This window comes from Poecilia reticulata, linkage group LG5 (genome assembly GCF_000633615.1).
Source record: "Poecilia reticulata strain Guanapo linkage group LG5, Guppy_female_1.0+MT, whole genome shotgun sequence".
NCBI classification, from domain to species: domain Eukaryota; kingdom Metazoa; phylum Chordata; class Actinopteri; order Cyprinodontiformes; family Poeciliidae; genus Poecilia; species Poecilia reticulata.
In genome coordinates this window covers 22,125,935-22,143,517 of record NC_024335.1, presented here as the reverse complement: position 1 = coordinate 22,143,517, position 17,583 = coordinate 22,125,935, and the positions used below count along the sequence as shown (strand labels likewise).

At 37.8% G+C, this 17,583-nt stretch overlaps 2 protein-coding genes and 1 long non-coding RNA gene across 6 annotated transcripts in view; 1 reads left to right on the top strand and 2 right to left on the bottom strand.

The window, feature by feature from the left end:
* Positions 1 to 2,278, bottom strand: part of tmem88bl (transmembrane protein 88b-like) — a 9,808-nt gene extending 7,530 nt beyond the window's left edge. Inside the window, exons 1-2 of the mRNA XM_008409782.2 lie at positions 1,770 to 2,278; positions 162 to 456 (exon numbers count right to left, since the gene is read on the bottom strand). Of these exons, the coding sequence (XP_008408004.1) occupies positions 162 to 455 (294 nt within the window). The 5' untranslated portion in view covers position 456; positions 1,770 to 2,278. The remainder of the gene's footprint in view (positions 1 to 161; positions 457 to 1,769) is intronic.
* A 3,856-nt stretch (positions 2,279 to 6,134) lies between these two features.
* On the bottom strand, positions 6,135 to 15,183 carry nbl1 (NBL1, DAN family BMP antagonist). Of its 2 annotated transcripts, XM_008409786.2 has the most exons (5): positions 14,732 to 15,183; positions 12,248 to 12,343; positions 11,146 to 11,326; positions 9,773 to 9,884; positions 6,135 to 6,678 (listed from the first exon to the last, which is right to left on the bottom strand). In XM_008409786.2, the coding sequence occupies exons 3-5, from the start codon at positions 11,316 to 11,318 to the stop codon at positions 6,391 to 6,393; spliced, it is 573 nt and encodes a 190-aa protein (XP_008408008.1). In that variant the 5' UTR covers positions 11,319 to 11,326; positions 12,248 to 12,343; positions 14,732 to 15,183; the 3' UTR covers positions 6,135 to 6,390. The 2 variants fall into 2 exon arrangements, with proteins under 2 accessions (XP_008408008.1, XP_008408007.1); XM_008409785.2 differs by lacking the exon at positions 12,248 to 12,343.
* On the top strand, positions 8,646 to 13,899 carry LOC103465170 (uncharacterized). Of its 3 annotated transcripts, none has more exons than XR_533763.1 (3): positions 8,646 to 8,908; positions 9,796 to 10,156; positions 12,692 to 13,899. It is a non-coding gene; the product is annotated as an uncharacterized LOC103465170 (long non-coding RNA). The 3 variants fall into 3 exon arrangements; XR_533761.2 differs by lacking the exon at positions 12,692 to 13,899 and adding an exon at positions 10,482 to 10,949; XR_533762.1 differs by lacking the exon at positions 12,692 to 13,899 and having other exon boundaries at positions 9,796 to 10,175.
* Positions 15,184 to 17,583: the final 2,400 nt, after the last annotated feature.

Sequence of the window (17,583 nt, the reverse complement as noted above, 5' to 3'; positions counted from 1 at the left end):
TTCTCTGAGTGGATGAGTTTGGGTCAGAGTGGTCGTTCTCTGAGTGGATGAGTTTGGGTCAGAGTGGTCGTTCTCTGAGTGGATGAGTTTGGGTCAGAGTGGTCGTTCTCTTCTCTCCTGCAGAGAATCAACAGGAAGTGAACACATCGGTCAGGACTCACTCTGGAGTGGCAGAGGAAGCCGGCGTACAGCAGCAGCGCCGCAGGCAGAAGCACCACACAGAAGACCAGCGCCAGCAGAAGAGCGCCAGCCGACACCACGCACAGGTTCCACAGGACCAGAACCGCCCCGCAGGCCGCCGAGCCGCACGCGCCCCTGCGGCCACCCCACGCGCTGCCATCGCTGTGCGCCACCGGCGGGGGCAGCATCTTCACGGCGTCCCCCACCCAGAACTCCTCCTCCTTCTCCTCATCCGCTGAGCCGCCGTCATCCAGGTCCACATCCACACCACACATCCTGGGAAGCAGAACCGACGGTACCCCTTACTGAGCATGTTGTTCACCATGGAGACCGAAACAAAGAACTGCTATGAAAAATCATTCAGGACAGTCAGATGTTTAGATCAGGGGTGTCCAAAGTGTGGCCTGGGGGCCGTTCGTGGCCCCCGACCCGGAGTCCAGCATTTGGCCAACAAAACAGAAAACAGGTGATGAAATTGTCTGTTTTTCTTTTAAAAAGGCGACAGTCTGAAGCTCTTTTTATGTTTTGAATCTTTGACAATATTCAGATTTCATAGAAATGACGTCTACTGTTGAGCAGGTAACACAAAATTTTTTTTTTTTTTAAGTTTACATTTTGATTTAATGAATGTTGAAGCTCACCAATAGTTGAAGTTTGTCAGTTTTGACCCCCCGTGCAAAAATGTTTGGTCACCACTGACTTCAATTAAAGTGTATTCATGTGTTGGAATGGCCTAGTCAAAGTCCAGAGCTTAAAAATGTCTCCTTACAACTGCCATCCATTTAATCAGTCTCCAGGTGTGGAAAGCTGCAGTGGAAGTATTGACTCAGGACTAGACATGTCGCAATAAATCAATTAATCGTTTGATAAATGAAAACAAGCTCAATACAAGCTCAATAGTTTCCATTTTTCTCTCTTTCTAAAAACGGGATGATAAAAGTCTTCAGTCTGGTGTTTGGTCTGAGCCAGCCCTGTTTTAGAAGAACATAATTAATTTAATTTGTTGTTTGTGTTTTGTTTGTTTTAGATATTTAAAGTTTCTTCCAGTTCCAGTGTTAAATGTTCATTATTATTTAAAGTTTATTGATTTTTTTACAGTGTGTTCTTGCATTATGGTGCCATTACCATTATATTACTTCAAAATGGCTTCAAAATAACAATATTCCTGTTAAATTTGTTATTGAAACAGGCCCACTCAAGGAGACTGAATACAAGTCAAATTTATGCTAATTTGTGTTTTTCTATTACATAAATACAATAATTAAAATATGTAAGAGAGAAGGGAATAAACCATTTACCAAGTTTTATAGCTGCTATCTTTCTACATAATTAGTTTTCTAAATATAAAATTTGTACATTTCTCCAATAGATTATTTTAGTAATTCATTAACCTCGTATTCTACAGATTCCATATTTAATCAAAAATATTTCTATAGTTTTAAGCAGACCCCTCCGTTTTGGCCAGGCACACATGGCAAAATGTAAAATCTAGATGGCATAAAGTCACGCATATTTTATGTTTTTTTTTAAAATCTTTTCTTTTCCAGCTGAATCATAATAATAACACATGGCGGTTAAATGTCGCTCACCTCGCTCAGTAAATCCCCCCGCTCTCTGTTTCTGTCTCTCCTCCTCTGATCGTCGCGCAGGTTTTTATTTTTTATTCCTGTTTAAAATAAACTCTTGTTGTTTCTGGCGCGGCTTTGAACAAACTGCAGCGCCTGTGACTTGAACCCTGCGCTGCTGGAGAGATGCTGCTGCTCGCTTCCGCTGCGCGTTCCCGGGAGCGATGCTCCGGAGCGCGCACGTTCAGGCTGCTTGTTTAAAACAGCACGTGCCTTTTTGCTACGATTTAGTCGCACTTTTTCGGGGAATTTTTTTTTTCCAGTCACTTTGGAAAATCATCGGGAAACATAGAACAATGTTTAAAGTAGGGGAGATCAAACTGAGGCTCCCGTACCTTTTGCAGCACTTGGAAAGATTTTATGTGGCCCATGACCTGAATGGTACAAGTTAAAACAAACACACAAAAAAACCTCTAGGACAAGATTTAATTAGTTAAAGGGGTAGTATTGTTTATTTTTCTGGCTTATGGAGTCATTTTATAGCTTCAGTTGTTATAAAAACACTGAATATGTCAAAAATAACTTTAAAAGAAATTTTACTGTCTTTGAAATTGATTTCTGTCTCTTTAAGAAGCTCCTGCTCTTGATGAGAGAATAACATTATGACGCATGTGTCAAACTCAAGGCTCGGGGGCCAAATCCGGCTCTATAGCTTTATTTTTTTGGCCCTCATATTAATAGACGCTTTAAGAAACAGTTTTGTGCTTAAATATGACTTTGCATCAGTTAAATCAAAGCAGTTTTTATCCATATAATACCAAATGACATCAGTATGTTTAATATTATTTGATTTCAGAAGTAATCATTGACAGCTACTTATGTTTTTGCAGATTGTTGATGAGTTTTATCAGTATGTGCTGGAACAAACAGTTATTTGAGAACCTTTAAGAAAAATGAGTTTGACACACCTGCATGAAAACATGATATAAGTGTGTTTTACTTGATGCACCCCCTTTAAAGCAAAACAAGAACATTCAAATGTTGCCGTCTGGTCAAATTATAACAAGCTAGCCTTTATAAACATAAATCTTATGTAAACAAGCAGCTATAACAGCAATATGAGCTCAGACTGCAGGGTCATAAGTGCAGAAATATGTGTTTTGTGTATTCCAATTAATAAAATGAATTAATATAAAAGTCTAGACATCTTTTTCAGAAACAGAGTTGCAGTTTAAACGCAACAATGAATTCAGCCATATAAAATGCAACAAAAAGCTGCAATGTGTTGAGAAATGTCCTTCTTAATTCCTCTCTCGGCATGCTGGGCCTCATGGTCCTGAAAACATTGTCAACATGTGCTGGGGTGAGATAACTGCATGATTGATTTGCTTTCCAGTGCAGTCAGACAGCCAACCTTTTGCTGATCAAATTTAATTACACAGAAGAAGAGACAGACGTGAGAGGACGCGGGAGCAGAGTGAGGAAAAGAGAGAGACAGGAACAACAGATCGTAAGATAAGGAACAAGAGAAGATGTTGTAGATAAGGTGACTGAAGATAAGTTATAAAAACCTGTAGATATTCTCACCAGAGACACCTGCTGGACCATTTGGGAACTTTTTAAAGGGAAGAATTTGGTTTATAGGAGTTTATTCACTAATGATTTCTGGTTGTTTCCTTACTGATGTGAATTTTCAGTGATATTCCACTTGAGAAAGCTGAACATGTTGCCCTTGCTGCTCTGAGACCTTGTGTTTATCTGCCTTTGACTCTGTCACTCTGCCTTCAGACATGCATTAGGCCACTCACCATCCATTAGCTTCACAACATCCCGTTACCGTGGTAATTCATCTTACGCCAGTGACAAGGAGCACACAAAGTACAGAGCGGCTTAAAGGAAACCATCCATCGAACTTGAAACACACATTAAAACATTTTGCTTTCAGTGTTGAATAGAAGAGGTGGACATTCAGGAAAATGGTTCTTGATGGAGAAAGAAAATAATTGTACAAACATAAATAATATGAAAAATGCTGTACCAATTACAGTGTTTAATTTATAGGAGCAACAAATTCATTGCTTCACCTCTGAAAACCCTCCCCATCTCTACTTAAAAAGGCAGCAATGCAATTTGTCTTAGCTTTACATCATACATCATTCTCTCAGCTCCTTCAGACTAGCCAGCAGCAATTAGCAAACACCTGGTGGAACTGCGCATCTGCTGAGTTTATCATATGATCTACTTCTCAAAACGTTTGTAAACAGAGAAATATTGCTGTGTCAGACAAAGTGGGAGCTTCTTAAAGAGACAGAGACCAATTTCAAAGGATTACAGTTACTTGATTGTGTTGTTACATTTACATATTCTTCTGCTTTAAGGAAAGCAACTCCACAGCATGATGCTGCCACCACCATATCTTAAAGAAAGGATGAAGTGTTTCGGCTGATGCCCAGTGTTCTCCAAGTGCGTGTGGGGAGGGGGGGGGGAATCAATTTAATAATGTCAAAAATACTCCAGTGCAAAATAAATAAAATAATATTTGACATTGTTTAGGGCCCAACTCAACTGTGGTTAACTGAACTCGGACAAAAATGGACCTGCAGTCAAAAAGCTTAAATAAATAGTGGTGTAGTAACCTAAACCTGCTGCACGAGGAAGACACAACATAAAAAAGGAACAAAAAATACAAAATTAGCAAACGCAACATAAAACCATAAATCAAAAACTATATTTAACTTGGCACAAATAAGTGAATATTAATGTAAGAAAATAAATAACTATGGTAATCTTTAACAAAAGAGAGATTTTTCTTTTGCCCTTTGTAAACTTATGTTCCTGACTTAAAACGGCTTCATGAAGTGTCATTTGAGAAATTACATTTCTAATGCAAAGTTGACACTTTTAATGGACTTTAATGCAACTTTCCGTTAAAAGTGTCGTAATTTACTGAACGTTACTTCATGATAACAGTCATTCTTGAAGAATCCTTCGCGTTCATGACGGTGTGATGTCAGTCTTATGCTCACATTCCTCGTGCCCCGTCACACAAATCTCCAGTAAAAAGCACTGCAGTCTGTTTTTCATAGCAAGACAAAAGATGAACAATTTCTAACCGTACTGATCATCAACAAAAGTCGCTCAGATTGTTCTTTTACACAAAACACATACAGCTGGCATGAAGGGACTTTGGGACATAAATTTTAAACAAGCTCTTTAAATTCAGTTGCCTAAATGAAAATGTATAAACAAGCAAAAACTGGGCAAAAGCTTTCATCTCGACCCCAAAACATGAAATTTACCTTCGAGGCAGACGGATCGGATTCAAACAAACGAAGCCGTAAACAGCCTGCTGCCTTCCCATCATGCAGCTCTTCTGTGCATCTATAAAATGTCTGCCCGTAGCTGGAGGTTTGTTGATCAAAGGCGCTAAGACTTTGTGCCAAACAGAAACACAGCTTTGTTTTTGAAGGGGAATTGAGGGTAAACCTCACACAGCCTGGAATTGTTTGTGCTCCTTCACATTTAGCCTTAACGTAATCATTTACCTTTAATATGTTTTTAATGACTAAATGTAACATTAATGTTTTGAAGAGCCACATCCAGAGTCCAAACTGGAAGTTGGAGGAGCTAAAGATTAGGGTGATGGCAAGGAGACCTTCTAACCTATAAGATTTGGGGACTCATAAAATAAAACATTCTTCAAATGGAAAAAAGCAAAAGACACAAGGTAGAGAGGAATGAGTGAGAGTAAAGAAGAACAGAGGACACAAGATAGGACAAATGGAGTCAAGGAAGGTAGGAAGCTAGAAAGGAAGGACAGAAACGAGAGGTGGTGTAAGGATAAAAGGAGGGAAAGACTAGAGGGTAAAGAAGCAAGAGAAGAAGAAAGGAAAGAACGATACAAAGAAAGAAAACAAGGTAGAAGTAAGGCAGGATACTAAGAAAGGACAGACAGATACAAGGTAAAGAAGGAAAGGATGTGAAGAAGGACATAAAGGAAGTAAAGAAAGGATACCATGCAAGAAAGCAAGACTGACAGATACAAGGCAAAAAAAGAAAGGAAGGAAATATGGAAGCAGGACTCAGGAAAAAATAAGACAGAGGGAAGAACAGAAGGAAGAAAGGACACAATGTTTGCACAACAAGACAACAGGATTGGAATAAAGTATAAAAATACAAAATATCTTCAAATTTCATATGTTCTTTTTCAATACATAAGTATTGATATTTCTTATTTGAAGATATTTATTTGAAATTTGAAGATACAATATATCTTCAAAATTTGAAGATATTTTGTACAAATTTGTAAAACCCAAAAATCAGACTTGCAGAGTTTCCCAGGCTGGAGACGACTCTGATTAATTTATATGAACAGAAGACAGGAGACGGTTACCACAAACAGAGCATTTATTACATTCAAAGCAGAATAAAAGCCCTACAGTATATCAACAGGCTATAGTCATCAGGCCTCTGCGTGTATTATTGAAAACAGAGAAGTGCGTAGTGTTTATGTGAGCTCATTCTGATAACGCGGCTCTGTGGGTTTATGCCTTCAAAGAAAGATTCAAAGTGCCATAAGGATACTACAGAGGAAGCAGCGTGGAGGAGGAGCAAAGGCGAGCAGAGAGTCATTACAGCTGTGGCTCTAGCCTCCGTCTGACACGTGGGGCAGCGTGGGATGATGGTGCGCGTGAGGGTGGGCCTGCTTATCGGACAGGCTGTCTGCGTGGGGCAGAGAGTGGGCCAGGTCTCCGATCAGGGGGTCGGACAGAGACGGAGCTGAATCCAGGGTGTTGTCTGCTGGATAGAGCTGCATTACCGCCCCCTCCTGGACACTTTCCTTACTGCAGGACTGGCAGCTGCAGTGCAGGATCCGCTCCACCAGCTTGTCCACGCGTGGAGAATCCTCGCTGCCAGGGCACTCCAGAGTCACCTGCACGCAAACGCATTAACGCAAATTGACAGCCTTTTCTATTAAATACATTAAAAGATGCAAATAAACAATTAAATCCCCTTTTAAAATAAGAAATAAACATTTATTTCCTAAAATGCAACAACATAGCATTCCTTTGGCCATTTGTAGAAAAAGGTGCATCTTTAAAAAAATTAACGTGCAAAGATCAGCCCGTTCTGCTTGACTTAACATTAACACAGTGCAGGACTGATCCGTTTAGTTTTTCAGTTAACTGGTTAATAAATGGACAACAAAAGTTGCTTAGTAAGACATTTTTTATTTTTTCTGCAGAATTTGAACCAGGTCAAGCTAAAACTGCAACTTGAGGAGTTTTGATTAGAACATATTTACAAACAAAGGGTTTTTACATTTTAAATGCTAAAATATATACTTTTGTACAGTTTTGGCTTAATTGCAGATGTGACTATGTTGTTATTTTAGCTTTTTTGTTTGAGCCTGTACTTTAGGTAACGATTAATCAGTTACCAGACAATTATTATAATAATTGATTCAATGCAATTAATCTGATTAATCATTTCAGCCGTATGTGATCTTTCTGCTTTCTGACATTTTGAAGCGTTAGAAACATGGCCTGTAGTTTTATAAATGTTTTACAGTACAGTATTGGTAAATATCTGGTGGTGCGTTCAGCCCAGTTACTCTAACATTTCCATATAAAACCAGTGCAACTGACTGGCTTTAGAGATGACAATCACTAAACAGATCCCTCCTGTGTAATTTAACCTCAGTGGAAATCATCTTTACTTCTGTGGAGGCTTCAGAGGCTTCTTCTTAGTAAACAAACAGCGTCAGGAAGACCAAGGAAAACATCAGAAGGTCAAAGAAGTTTAAAGCAGAGTTAGGTTAAAAACAATAACCTGAAGCAATGTTCAATCTATCACTCAAAACTGGAAAGAGTGTCAAACGAGCCCATCCTCCCAAACTGAAAGGCATGGCAATACTAAAATATTTATACCCCAAAATAAAAGTTGGTATATGCAAAAAAAATATAAATATTTTAATCTGTAAAACCTCAACACTTTTACAAGCTCAAAATGTCAGAGTTCTCAGTTCATTAGTTTCACACTAAAATATGAAATACTGAAGTTCTGCATGACTTTATGGCAGATTTTTCTACAGTTGGGAAACGTGAAATTCAGTATCTGAGAAAAAAAGAAACAGGAAGGACACTGAAGCAAGAGGAGAAAGAGTCTAAAGGACGAATGTAGGAAATGAGGAAGGAAGGACAGAAAGACCAGCGAGGAAAGAAAATAAGCAAGAAAACAAGGACACAAGGAATGGAGAAAGAAAGCAAGTAAATTACAAAGAAATCATGGAAGGAATGAAAGAAAGACTAAAGAGGGACAATCTTTATGCAATACTTTAGGGTTTAAAATCTGGAAATGCATTTTTTTATTATTATTTTCATATTTTCCTTTTTCCAGTCTTATCCAGACTTGAAAAATAAATAAATCAAATTCAAGTTTTTTAAACAAAACTACTAAAAGCACCAATGCTACAGCTTAAGGTTACCATGCTATGAGAATTTCATACTGACCCACGCCTATCTGACACTCAGTGAAACAGAGATAAAGTTGGTCAGCTTTTAACATGAAGTACAAATATTCATATTTAGACCTGCTGAGGAGCTTTACACAAACTCAGCCGGCTCTCCAGACCTCACACAACTCCCTCTCTGTTTCTATTACCCCCTGAAAATTATCATTCAGCCATTTCAACGAGAGCCGGAGCATCAGGGAGCAGTGTCTTCTTTCGTGGGAACCGACTCTGCTTTTCTTCAAACTCAATTAGATTAAGAGTCCTGAAACAACAATCATTTCCACAAAGGCATCCATTTCCACATAAACAGGAAGAAAGTGATTGAAAATGCATTTTTTTTTTCTTCTTCTTGCCTGTGTTCTCCTCCAGGAGGATTAGTACCTCACCTGTCATGTCTACCTGGCAGCTCTCCAAACTACACCTCCCACAAAGCCTTTGTTTTCACGACGATTTCCTTCTGGATTCAAATATCTACGTTGAAACGTGACGTCACACGCGCAAGATCCCGCCCCCGGCAAACTCGACAATGACTACCATTGGTTATAACTGTCAAGTCGTCAGCATAACCCGCTAAATCTTAAATATAAGCGTAATATATAACAGGAAATGGGACGCAATGTTACTAACCTTGCTCTCTTATCGACTGAAGGTAAAATTAAGTTCCTTTTTTTATCGTTTATTTCTGTTTGGCTGTTAACTTTTTCTGTGTTGCGGTTAACCGTCCCGTTCCGTTACCATAGCTACGCTCACTCAAAAGTTACCAAAATAAGAGCATATAGGTAGTTACAAAGGCGTTTTTACTCAGTTTACCTTTACACTACTAACTTTCAACACTAAAACAACTAGGAAATAAGGTCCAAGAATATCACATTTCACAGGTCAGTAAAAAGTTTTAATAATGTCAGCTAGAGGAGCTGGTGTCAGTTGGTTGCTATGGCAACGGGTCTGCGTGTACCGTAAAGCCGACACAGAGAGTGAGAATGAAAAAAGAAGATGAATGCAAGTTGTTTTGAGTTGCCTTAGCAGAATATAAAACACTACACTCTGCTTCATCTACTGAGACTGTTTTCATGGTTTTTCTCTTACGGTTGTTTAAAGAAGCAAACACATCTCATCCCACATCCACAGGCAAGTGTTGGTGTGCATTTGCACTCCAAAATCACAAAATGTTACCAAGTATTTTTGCTTTAGTTTCTTGTGGAAATATTTTAGTACACTTGAAATAAGGCAAACTTACAAGTAACTTTTCAGCAGGAAAAGCTTGTTTTAAGTCAATTCCTTCATATTCATGAAAAAGTACCATTTCTACTCACAAAATGGAGATTATTTCACTTATGGAGAAAAAAAAAAGTCTTATAAGACTTTTTTTCTCTCTTATTATAAGACGCTTATAATAAGACTTTTTTTCCAGTGGAACTTTTTTATAGACCAAAAACTTTACTAGACCAAAATACTTGGTGAGATTTTGTGTTTTTGCAGTGCGCTACGTTAGCTAACGCACAATAACTCTTACCACTTCCCACTGTGTCTGGGCAGGCGTGCAGGAGTCACAGTGCGCCAGGGACTCGGTGGACTGTGGGAACGTGTTTGGGACGCTGTAGCTGAAGCACTGGCCCAGACAGGCTCTGTACAACAAAGAGGAGAGAGTACATGAACGTGCCTGCCCCACAGACATGATGTGCTGGAGTCGACCGAAGCGCTCGCGCCTGTGTAAGCAAGAGCTGCAGGGGGAAAAAAAACAGAGCGCCTGAAATCTGAACTGATTTACAAAGCCTGAGGATTCTCAGAGGCCTCGGGGAAAACATACACTCACAAAATGGAGACTTGTTTTTCACAAATGGTGGTCATTTGAGAGTTTTCCGATGGTAAAATTGACATCAGGTTTCAGATGAATGAAGTGAGTATTTCCCACAAATGAAGGAGATATGTTTTGCTTTTGAACTTTTAACACATTGATTTTTAACCTCTAGATATCCAACATACAAAATCATTTATGTAACAAGAAACATTCAAAAGTAGGACAAATCTGAAACAGAAACTATTCTAACTTGGGCTACTTAAAGGTTAAATAAGTCAACCTCAGAAATCCAAAACTTATTTTTCAACATTTATTCTTCCATTGTCCATTAAACTTTAACTTAACTTTGTTAAAAGAAAATGTTCCACAGATATCTGTAAGAAAGTTTTACTAAACTAATATCTGCTCTCTTGCTGTTTTGGAGTCTGCATGACTTCATTGGAGAAGACTGCTTACCATAAATAGAGCCTGCACTCCAATCTAGAGAGAAAAGTATAAAATGATTTGCGCATGGAAGGCTCTTAATGTAACTTTCTTAATCCGATAAATCTGCACAGTCCTTATTTTAATTAATAGCCTTTATTTTAAAGGCCATTAATTTTCTTGTTCGATCTTTATGCAAATATGTAGAAATTTTAGCAATGAAAATATTAAAACTAATAAAACAGAAAAATAAAATGTCCTGATGCCAATAAACACCTGTGGTGAAATTATAAAGGTAATGAAAGGAAGCAAGTTAAGAGCAAACATAAAATAAAAATCAAGCTTAAGAAAACGTCACATTATTTTATGTAAAATAAGACAAGACAAAATAAGATGAAGATTAAAATAATATGAAATTCAACTAAAGATAACCCCAAGAAATGAATACAAACATTCAAATCTAAAATAAAATAAAAAATAAGTGAAAATAAACTATTAAGAATAAAATAAAATGATATTAAGAAAAATATTATAAAACTTAGGAATAAAATTGTCTACATCAAATTAAAGCAGAAACAAACTGAACAATTCAAAACAAGCTGCGTGAGGCTGCTGTTGTCTTTCAGCCTGTTGGCTGGACAACCAGAGAGGGCCTTCATCCTGACCTGTTTTGGATAGAGCGCGGCTGGCATCCTGTGTGTCCGACGATCTGAGTGATGTTCTTGGCTTCGCACCAGGCGCTCTTGTCGGGGAACAGCGCCAGGCGGTTGATGTGTGCAGGCGCTGCCGCTGAATGCAGCGCAAACAGCGTGCAGCAAATCTGAATCCTCTGCCACATGGCTGCACCTGTAAGGCAGGAAAACCACAGCATGTCACTGATAACTGCATTACTTCAACCGGTCCGACTACCGTCATGGTTTTACATGGATTTGCTTGTCTTGATGTTGACTGACAACTTCCAGGTGATTATCAGATAAATCCCCACTGATCAGCTTTTATCTAGATACAGTTGGCTCAGCTGCGTGAAGGATTCAGACGAGCTTTTAAATATGTCAGGGAGATGAAGATCTTGTTCCCGCAGATGTAAAACAAAGAAGCCAGGAGGCAAATATGTGCTCTTCCTGTCTACAACAGAACTGCTGTCCGCTGCTCGCTTTCACTCTCCTCCTTAAAAATGCCTCAGCCAGTAACGTCATTTAAATCCTTTTCTCCTGCTGCTTATAAAAAGTTCCTCGATGTCATCAACATTCAGACCTTTGTCCTCACTTTAGCACCTCCATCTGGCATTTATATTTTCCTGCAGCTATAATGTTCCCAGATTAAAGAGCTGAAGTCTAGACATGGATTTCATTCACAAAGAGCAATTAGAAATATGTCAAGGTCCAGATGAAGCACCCTGCTCATGCTAAAGTGAAAGCCTCCTCACATTTAAGGGTTAAAGTGTAATTCTGAGCTACAACTAAAACACAATAAATCAAACCACAATATCTGTCCACAGTTTAAATATATGAACACTTTGATGAAAGATTGGATTTTGTTTTGTAGCCGTTTTACTTTAGATAAACTATTTTCATTTTCAAATACCAACATTTCCACATAACTATATACTTTAGTTTGCCTGATTATGTAGGTTTTAAATATTAAATAATTAATGTTTTGATCAGTTATTCAGTACCCGAGTTGTGTTTTTACCAAATACTTCTTGAATGGCTACTTTTTACTTTTACTTTGTAAAAATATGTTGAAGCAGTGTTACTCTTACTTTACCTTTTATCAAAAGAGTGTTTTTTTTAAACACATGCAAATGAAAACTTCAAACGACCTCGAAAACGTCTGAAGAGCCGTTGAAGATATGAAGAAAGTCTGACAGAAAAATGACATGAAGAAATCAGCTAGTAACTGAAACAGAAGATTTTTTTAAATGTTTTACATTAAGATATAAACTGTAGTGATCTGCAAGTGAACTTTCATTAAAAAAACACCCAACAGGATCCTCACAGTTACCAGATCATTACATGTAATCATCACTAACTCAGTCTATTAAATTATTCCACATGTCACAGTGCAAATATAATTAGTTATATTTTTGCTTAACACGTATCCTTATGGATTCAAACTAATAAACATGTACCTTTTTCATATTTTGTCCAGCTACAGCCTCAAATGTAAACACATTTTGTTTTCTTTTTAAAATCCTGTGACCTCTATTAGACAGTAAGCAGGCAGGAGAGAGGAGGGAAGACATGCAGGAAAAGAAGTGAAAATCAAACCCAGGACAACCGAGCTGAGGCCTGCAGCCTCTGCTTACGGCGCACTGAGCCTCGCAGCACCGTCAAAGTACTTTTACAAAGCTTTTTTATGACATAAACATTATCAAGAAATGGATAATTGCACAGTGGACTCAAATGAGCACATTGTTTTTAAAATATGTTGCAAATAAAAATGCAAAACGGCTGTTGTGCATGTGCAACAAACCTTTATTACTCTCATAACCCTAAATAAAACCCAGAGTTTTCAGAAGAGACTCAGATTCAGATTTGTTTGCCAAAGCCAGCAAGGCCATGAAATAGTCCTAAGAGAATTCAACAGAAGTACAAATAAATATTTACAAAGTACAAAAGAAATCTAGCAAACAATATAGTAAAAAAATAATGGTTAAGAATGAATTAATTATATTTCACAGGTGGAATAAAACTATTAGTAACTTACTTGTCTGTGATTTAATCTCAGTGTAAGTTCAGGAGCTCTGTGAAACTATCTGAGGTTTGTTAGAGAATAAACAGCATCAGTAATAACAAGGAGCGCAGCAGAAGTGAAAGAACTGGTCTACATGGCATGTGTGGCAGAAATCACTGTCAAAACATAATGGTGGCACCGTTATGCTGTGGGAATGTTTTTTTTTTTTCAGTAGGGACAGGGAAGCACTAAAGATGTTACAGTCCAGGGAGAAACAGCAGCAAAAGAGGCTCATGTTCCAGGACAACCACCCTAAAATACAGCCAGAGCTACTAGCTACAGTACAGACAACAGAATTCATTGAGAGAATCAATGATCAAATCAATGAATTTGCAAATATAATTAAATGCTAAAAAGTGACAGTGTTAAACTTAGTGATAAGAACCACAATTCTTTATGTGACTGGTGTCTTAAAACAGCGTTACAAGAGCATTATTTGCGTTTGTGTGGCTATGACTGCTTTGTACACTGAAAAAAAAAACGATGGAGGTCCAACTTTTAAAAAATTGATTTGTTTCATGTAATCAAGTTAAGTTTGTCAAACTTACTTTGTTTACGTTTGTGTAGCATGACAACTTAATGTATTTACTTGAATAAACTTAATTGTACTTGTTACTTGTAACAAATTAACAAATTTTTTAAGTTGGATCAACTGTTTATTTTTTTCAGTGTACAGTCACAGCCAGACAGTTACCTAAAAATGAAGCAATAAATAAAGCTTTACACAAACTGCGGTGATAAAAGTTGAAGTCCATATCGCCCCTCTGAAGTGTAGCCTATGGTTGTAATGTGAGAAAATAGGTTAAAAAAAACTTTTAGAAGTGTGAATACTTTAGCAACGCACTGACCTCTTTTCTCTTCTTCTAAAAAGAAAAATAAGAACACAACTATATCACTTTGGTTGGTGTAGTTTATTAGCCAGTGATCTTAAAAGCGCAAATTGGTCCTGTTTATCACTTTTATTATAAAAAAAATGTACAGAAAAAGTTTAACAGGACACTGAAAAAAGAAAAGGGAGGTCCAACAAATTAAAAATTATTTTGTTACATGTAACAGAATTAGGTTTGTCAAACTTACTTGTTTATCGTGACAACTTAATAAACTTAATATATTTACTTGGAAAAACCTTATGTGATTACGTGTAACCAATTAACTCATTTTTTTAAAGTTGATCACCTGTTAAATTATTTTTTTCAGTGTACAGTCACAACCAGTTTAAAAAACTGTAGTTTTCATCATTACTTTTATCGTGATCAACTTGAAGTCCATATCGTCTTATGTTTGTAATGTGGATAAAACTTATATCGGTGTGAATACTTTTGCAAAGCACCGATTCCCCCCCCCCGCCCTTTTTCTACAAAACACACACAATTAAACTTTTTATCTGTCAATTTGGTTGGTGTAGTTTGCATATTAAATCATATGGAAACTTTTCCAGTTTACTATTTTTAAAATAAATAACTTTAAAGGGTACTGGAACATCTCCAGAGGTGAGGGGTTAGTCGGGGCACCTACCAGCGCTCATCATCGCCGAGGTGAGGAGCCTCCTCCGGATGAACTCCGCGCAAAGTTCCGCTGATCCTCTATCCAGCGGAAATGTGAGGATGCGGGCTGCCTTCGTACCGACAACCACAAAAAACAAACAAAAACAAAAAAAAAGCAACGTCGGTAATGATGATCCGAGCTCAGCCGGTCACACAACAGTTACATCATCCGGGAAAGAAGCGGCACCGAGCGTCGCCGTCCAAGCCGGGAAGAGGAAGGAGGATGATGGGGGATAGATAGAGAGGCAGAAGGCTATCTCATCTCCGAGTCTTTCCCCTTCAGCGTTCAGTCTCTCTGTAATTCCTCTGGAAAACACTTTCCAAGTTGTTGTCTTTCGTTGTAAAACTCTCATGCGAGGGGTTGAGGCGCGGCTGAGCCCTCAGTCAGGCGTCCTGCTGCGCCGTTTCTGGGAGAAACTAAACGAGGAGGAGGAAAAGGAAGAAGAGGAGGAGGAGGGGGGCCAAACTGCTGGAAAGGTTTCAAATGTTTCCCCAAAGTGGAGCCATCATATTTACTCTCCAAATGTGCAAATGCAACGAGATTAAACACACAAGGCGTGTTTACAGACATCCGCACACATCTGGCATTGCTTTGATAACATGTGCTTTCAGGTTTTGTAATTGAACATTAATAACAGCGTATAATAATGATGTATGGCTGGAAAACAGATGTGGATTCTGTCCCGTTTCTCAAGTTCTGGAACATTAAAAGAAAGTTTGAGATGCTGAAATTGTTGAAATAGCTGGTTACTAAACAGAAGCTCATGACAAATTGATTTATTTGAGGTCTGCAGTGAAACCGCAGAGAGACTCGTGAGCATGTGATATGCTGAGAGGCATTATGTTCCCTGGTTTGGCTGACCTGAGGGTGAGCCCTCCTTCAAATCCGATTTAAAAGGGAACGCAGGAAATAATAAGCTGACCTTTGGAGGAAATAGAAATCTGTGTCCTTGCGGTGTCAAAAACTCTGGTAAGTCAAAGCTGAAATCCATAGAAATAGACACAAATAACTAATTAAAGGTACAGTACATGCAAAATTATAACAATAATGATGTAAAATGTGACACGGTTCTGTAAACAGCTCAGTAAAATATAGAAATGGAATAAATAAGATGAATTATATATTCAGATTTAGATAGCAATGTTTCCAGCCTCATACTGTGTTTTGAATGTTGGCCAATTCTTCTTGGGCTTTTTTATGTCCGTAATTTCTGGCCAAGTAAGACTGGAAGGTAAAATCTGAAATGTGAACAAAATAACCTCAGTAAAATTATCAGCTTAGCAACATGAAATCAGATACTATTCTTTGCATAGTACATCACAAATTGTTTTTATTTTTCATAATACTACAACCAATCCATGAAAACCCATAAAATCATTCCCACATCATAATGCTGCCACCACCGTGTCTAACTCTTACCATCTAGTTGCTCTGTCTGAACATAGTTAATACATTATTTAGCCATAAAATAATGTTTGCATGATCAGCTTTTGCATTTTTGAGTCAAGTTTCAACTTGGCTAATGTCTTATATATTTATGTATTCATTAATTTTTTAAGTTAAACATTATTTTACCAGGAAGTCCCTTGAGACAAAATCTCCTTTATGAGGGTGACCTCAAAACAAATTATAAAAAGTGAGTATAGACAAATAAAACATCATAAGATTATCCTATGTGAACAAGAATAGAGTTTAAGATTGAGACTTATTTAAACAATTTAAAAGGGGTTAAATTGTTTAAATAAGAAGAGTTTTAAATTTGTTCATGGGAATAAATTGTTGGAGCTGAATGAGAATACCAACAAAAACACACATCTAAAAATATTTACTTTCTATTAAGCAAACCAGTCAGGATTTCCCCCAGAAAACGTGTTAAGCCTAGTGGTTGGGTGCTAGGGCAGTCCTCTAGCGGCGGCCATGTTTTTGAGTTAAATTTTTTTTTACAGTTGACAGAAAATTTTAAAATATCAACTGATAGTTATGCGTTATTGGAAGACTGAAAGATTAATACCTAAACACCAACTATAGTCTTAAAAAAAAGGCAATAATTAAAGAAAAAATCTAAAATAAATAAGCAATGCTAAGCCTGGCGCACAAGTAAAGCCTGGTGGCCCTCCAGGCTTATTATAAGCTGTGGGAAACCCTGATTTTAACAGCATCTTGTCTCTAATGCTCCCCAACACCAGACTCCTTTTGAGTCTGTTTTATTTAAAAGTGTCAACACTGTTAAGTATTCCCAGCTGAAGTCCAGTCGTCTGTTTTCTCTCTCCGTTCGTTTCATTGCCTTTACAGAGCAATTCGCTGCAACTAAGATAACCACTATTCAGAATTTCTCAACTGAACCACACTGTTTAATTTCAGCGCTATCTCTTTAATTTAAATGTTAAATGCTACCTCGATTGAAAGTCACATTAAAAGTTGAGAAGTTTGAAAAAATAAAATGCCTTAAAATATGTAAAAATACTTTTAGCTTTGTGGTCTCAGGCTTTAACAAACTTAATCTCTAGACTCCAGTAATGCAGCTTCTGCTCACATAGTTCAATTAAATTTCACACTTTAGTGAAATGTCACAATAAAAGTAATTGATTTTCCTCAGGGGGGAATCAGCTGAGAAACTATTTGCAGCTGAGAGATCCTGATCTCTGCAGCTGGCCCGGGCTTCTGGGGTGATGAGTACACTGCCTCTAATGTGTGCTCAAAATTAAATTTCTCTTTGGTCTTGTGGTGGGATCACAGATACAGATGGGTTCAATGCAGAAGTCAGATTCCTGTGTCTCTTAAAGAAATGTTTGGGAAATAAAGGAATTGTTCTTTGGGCACTC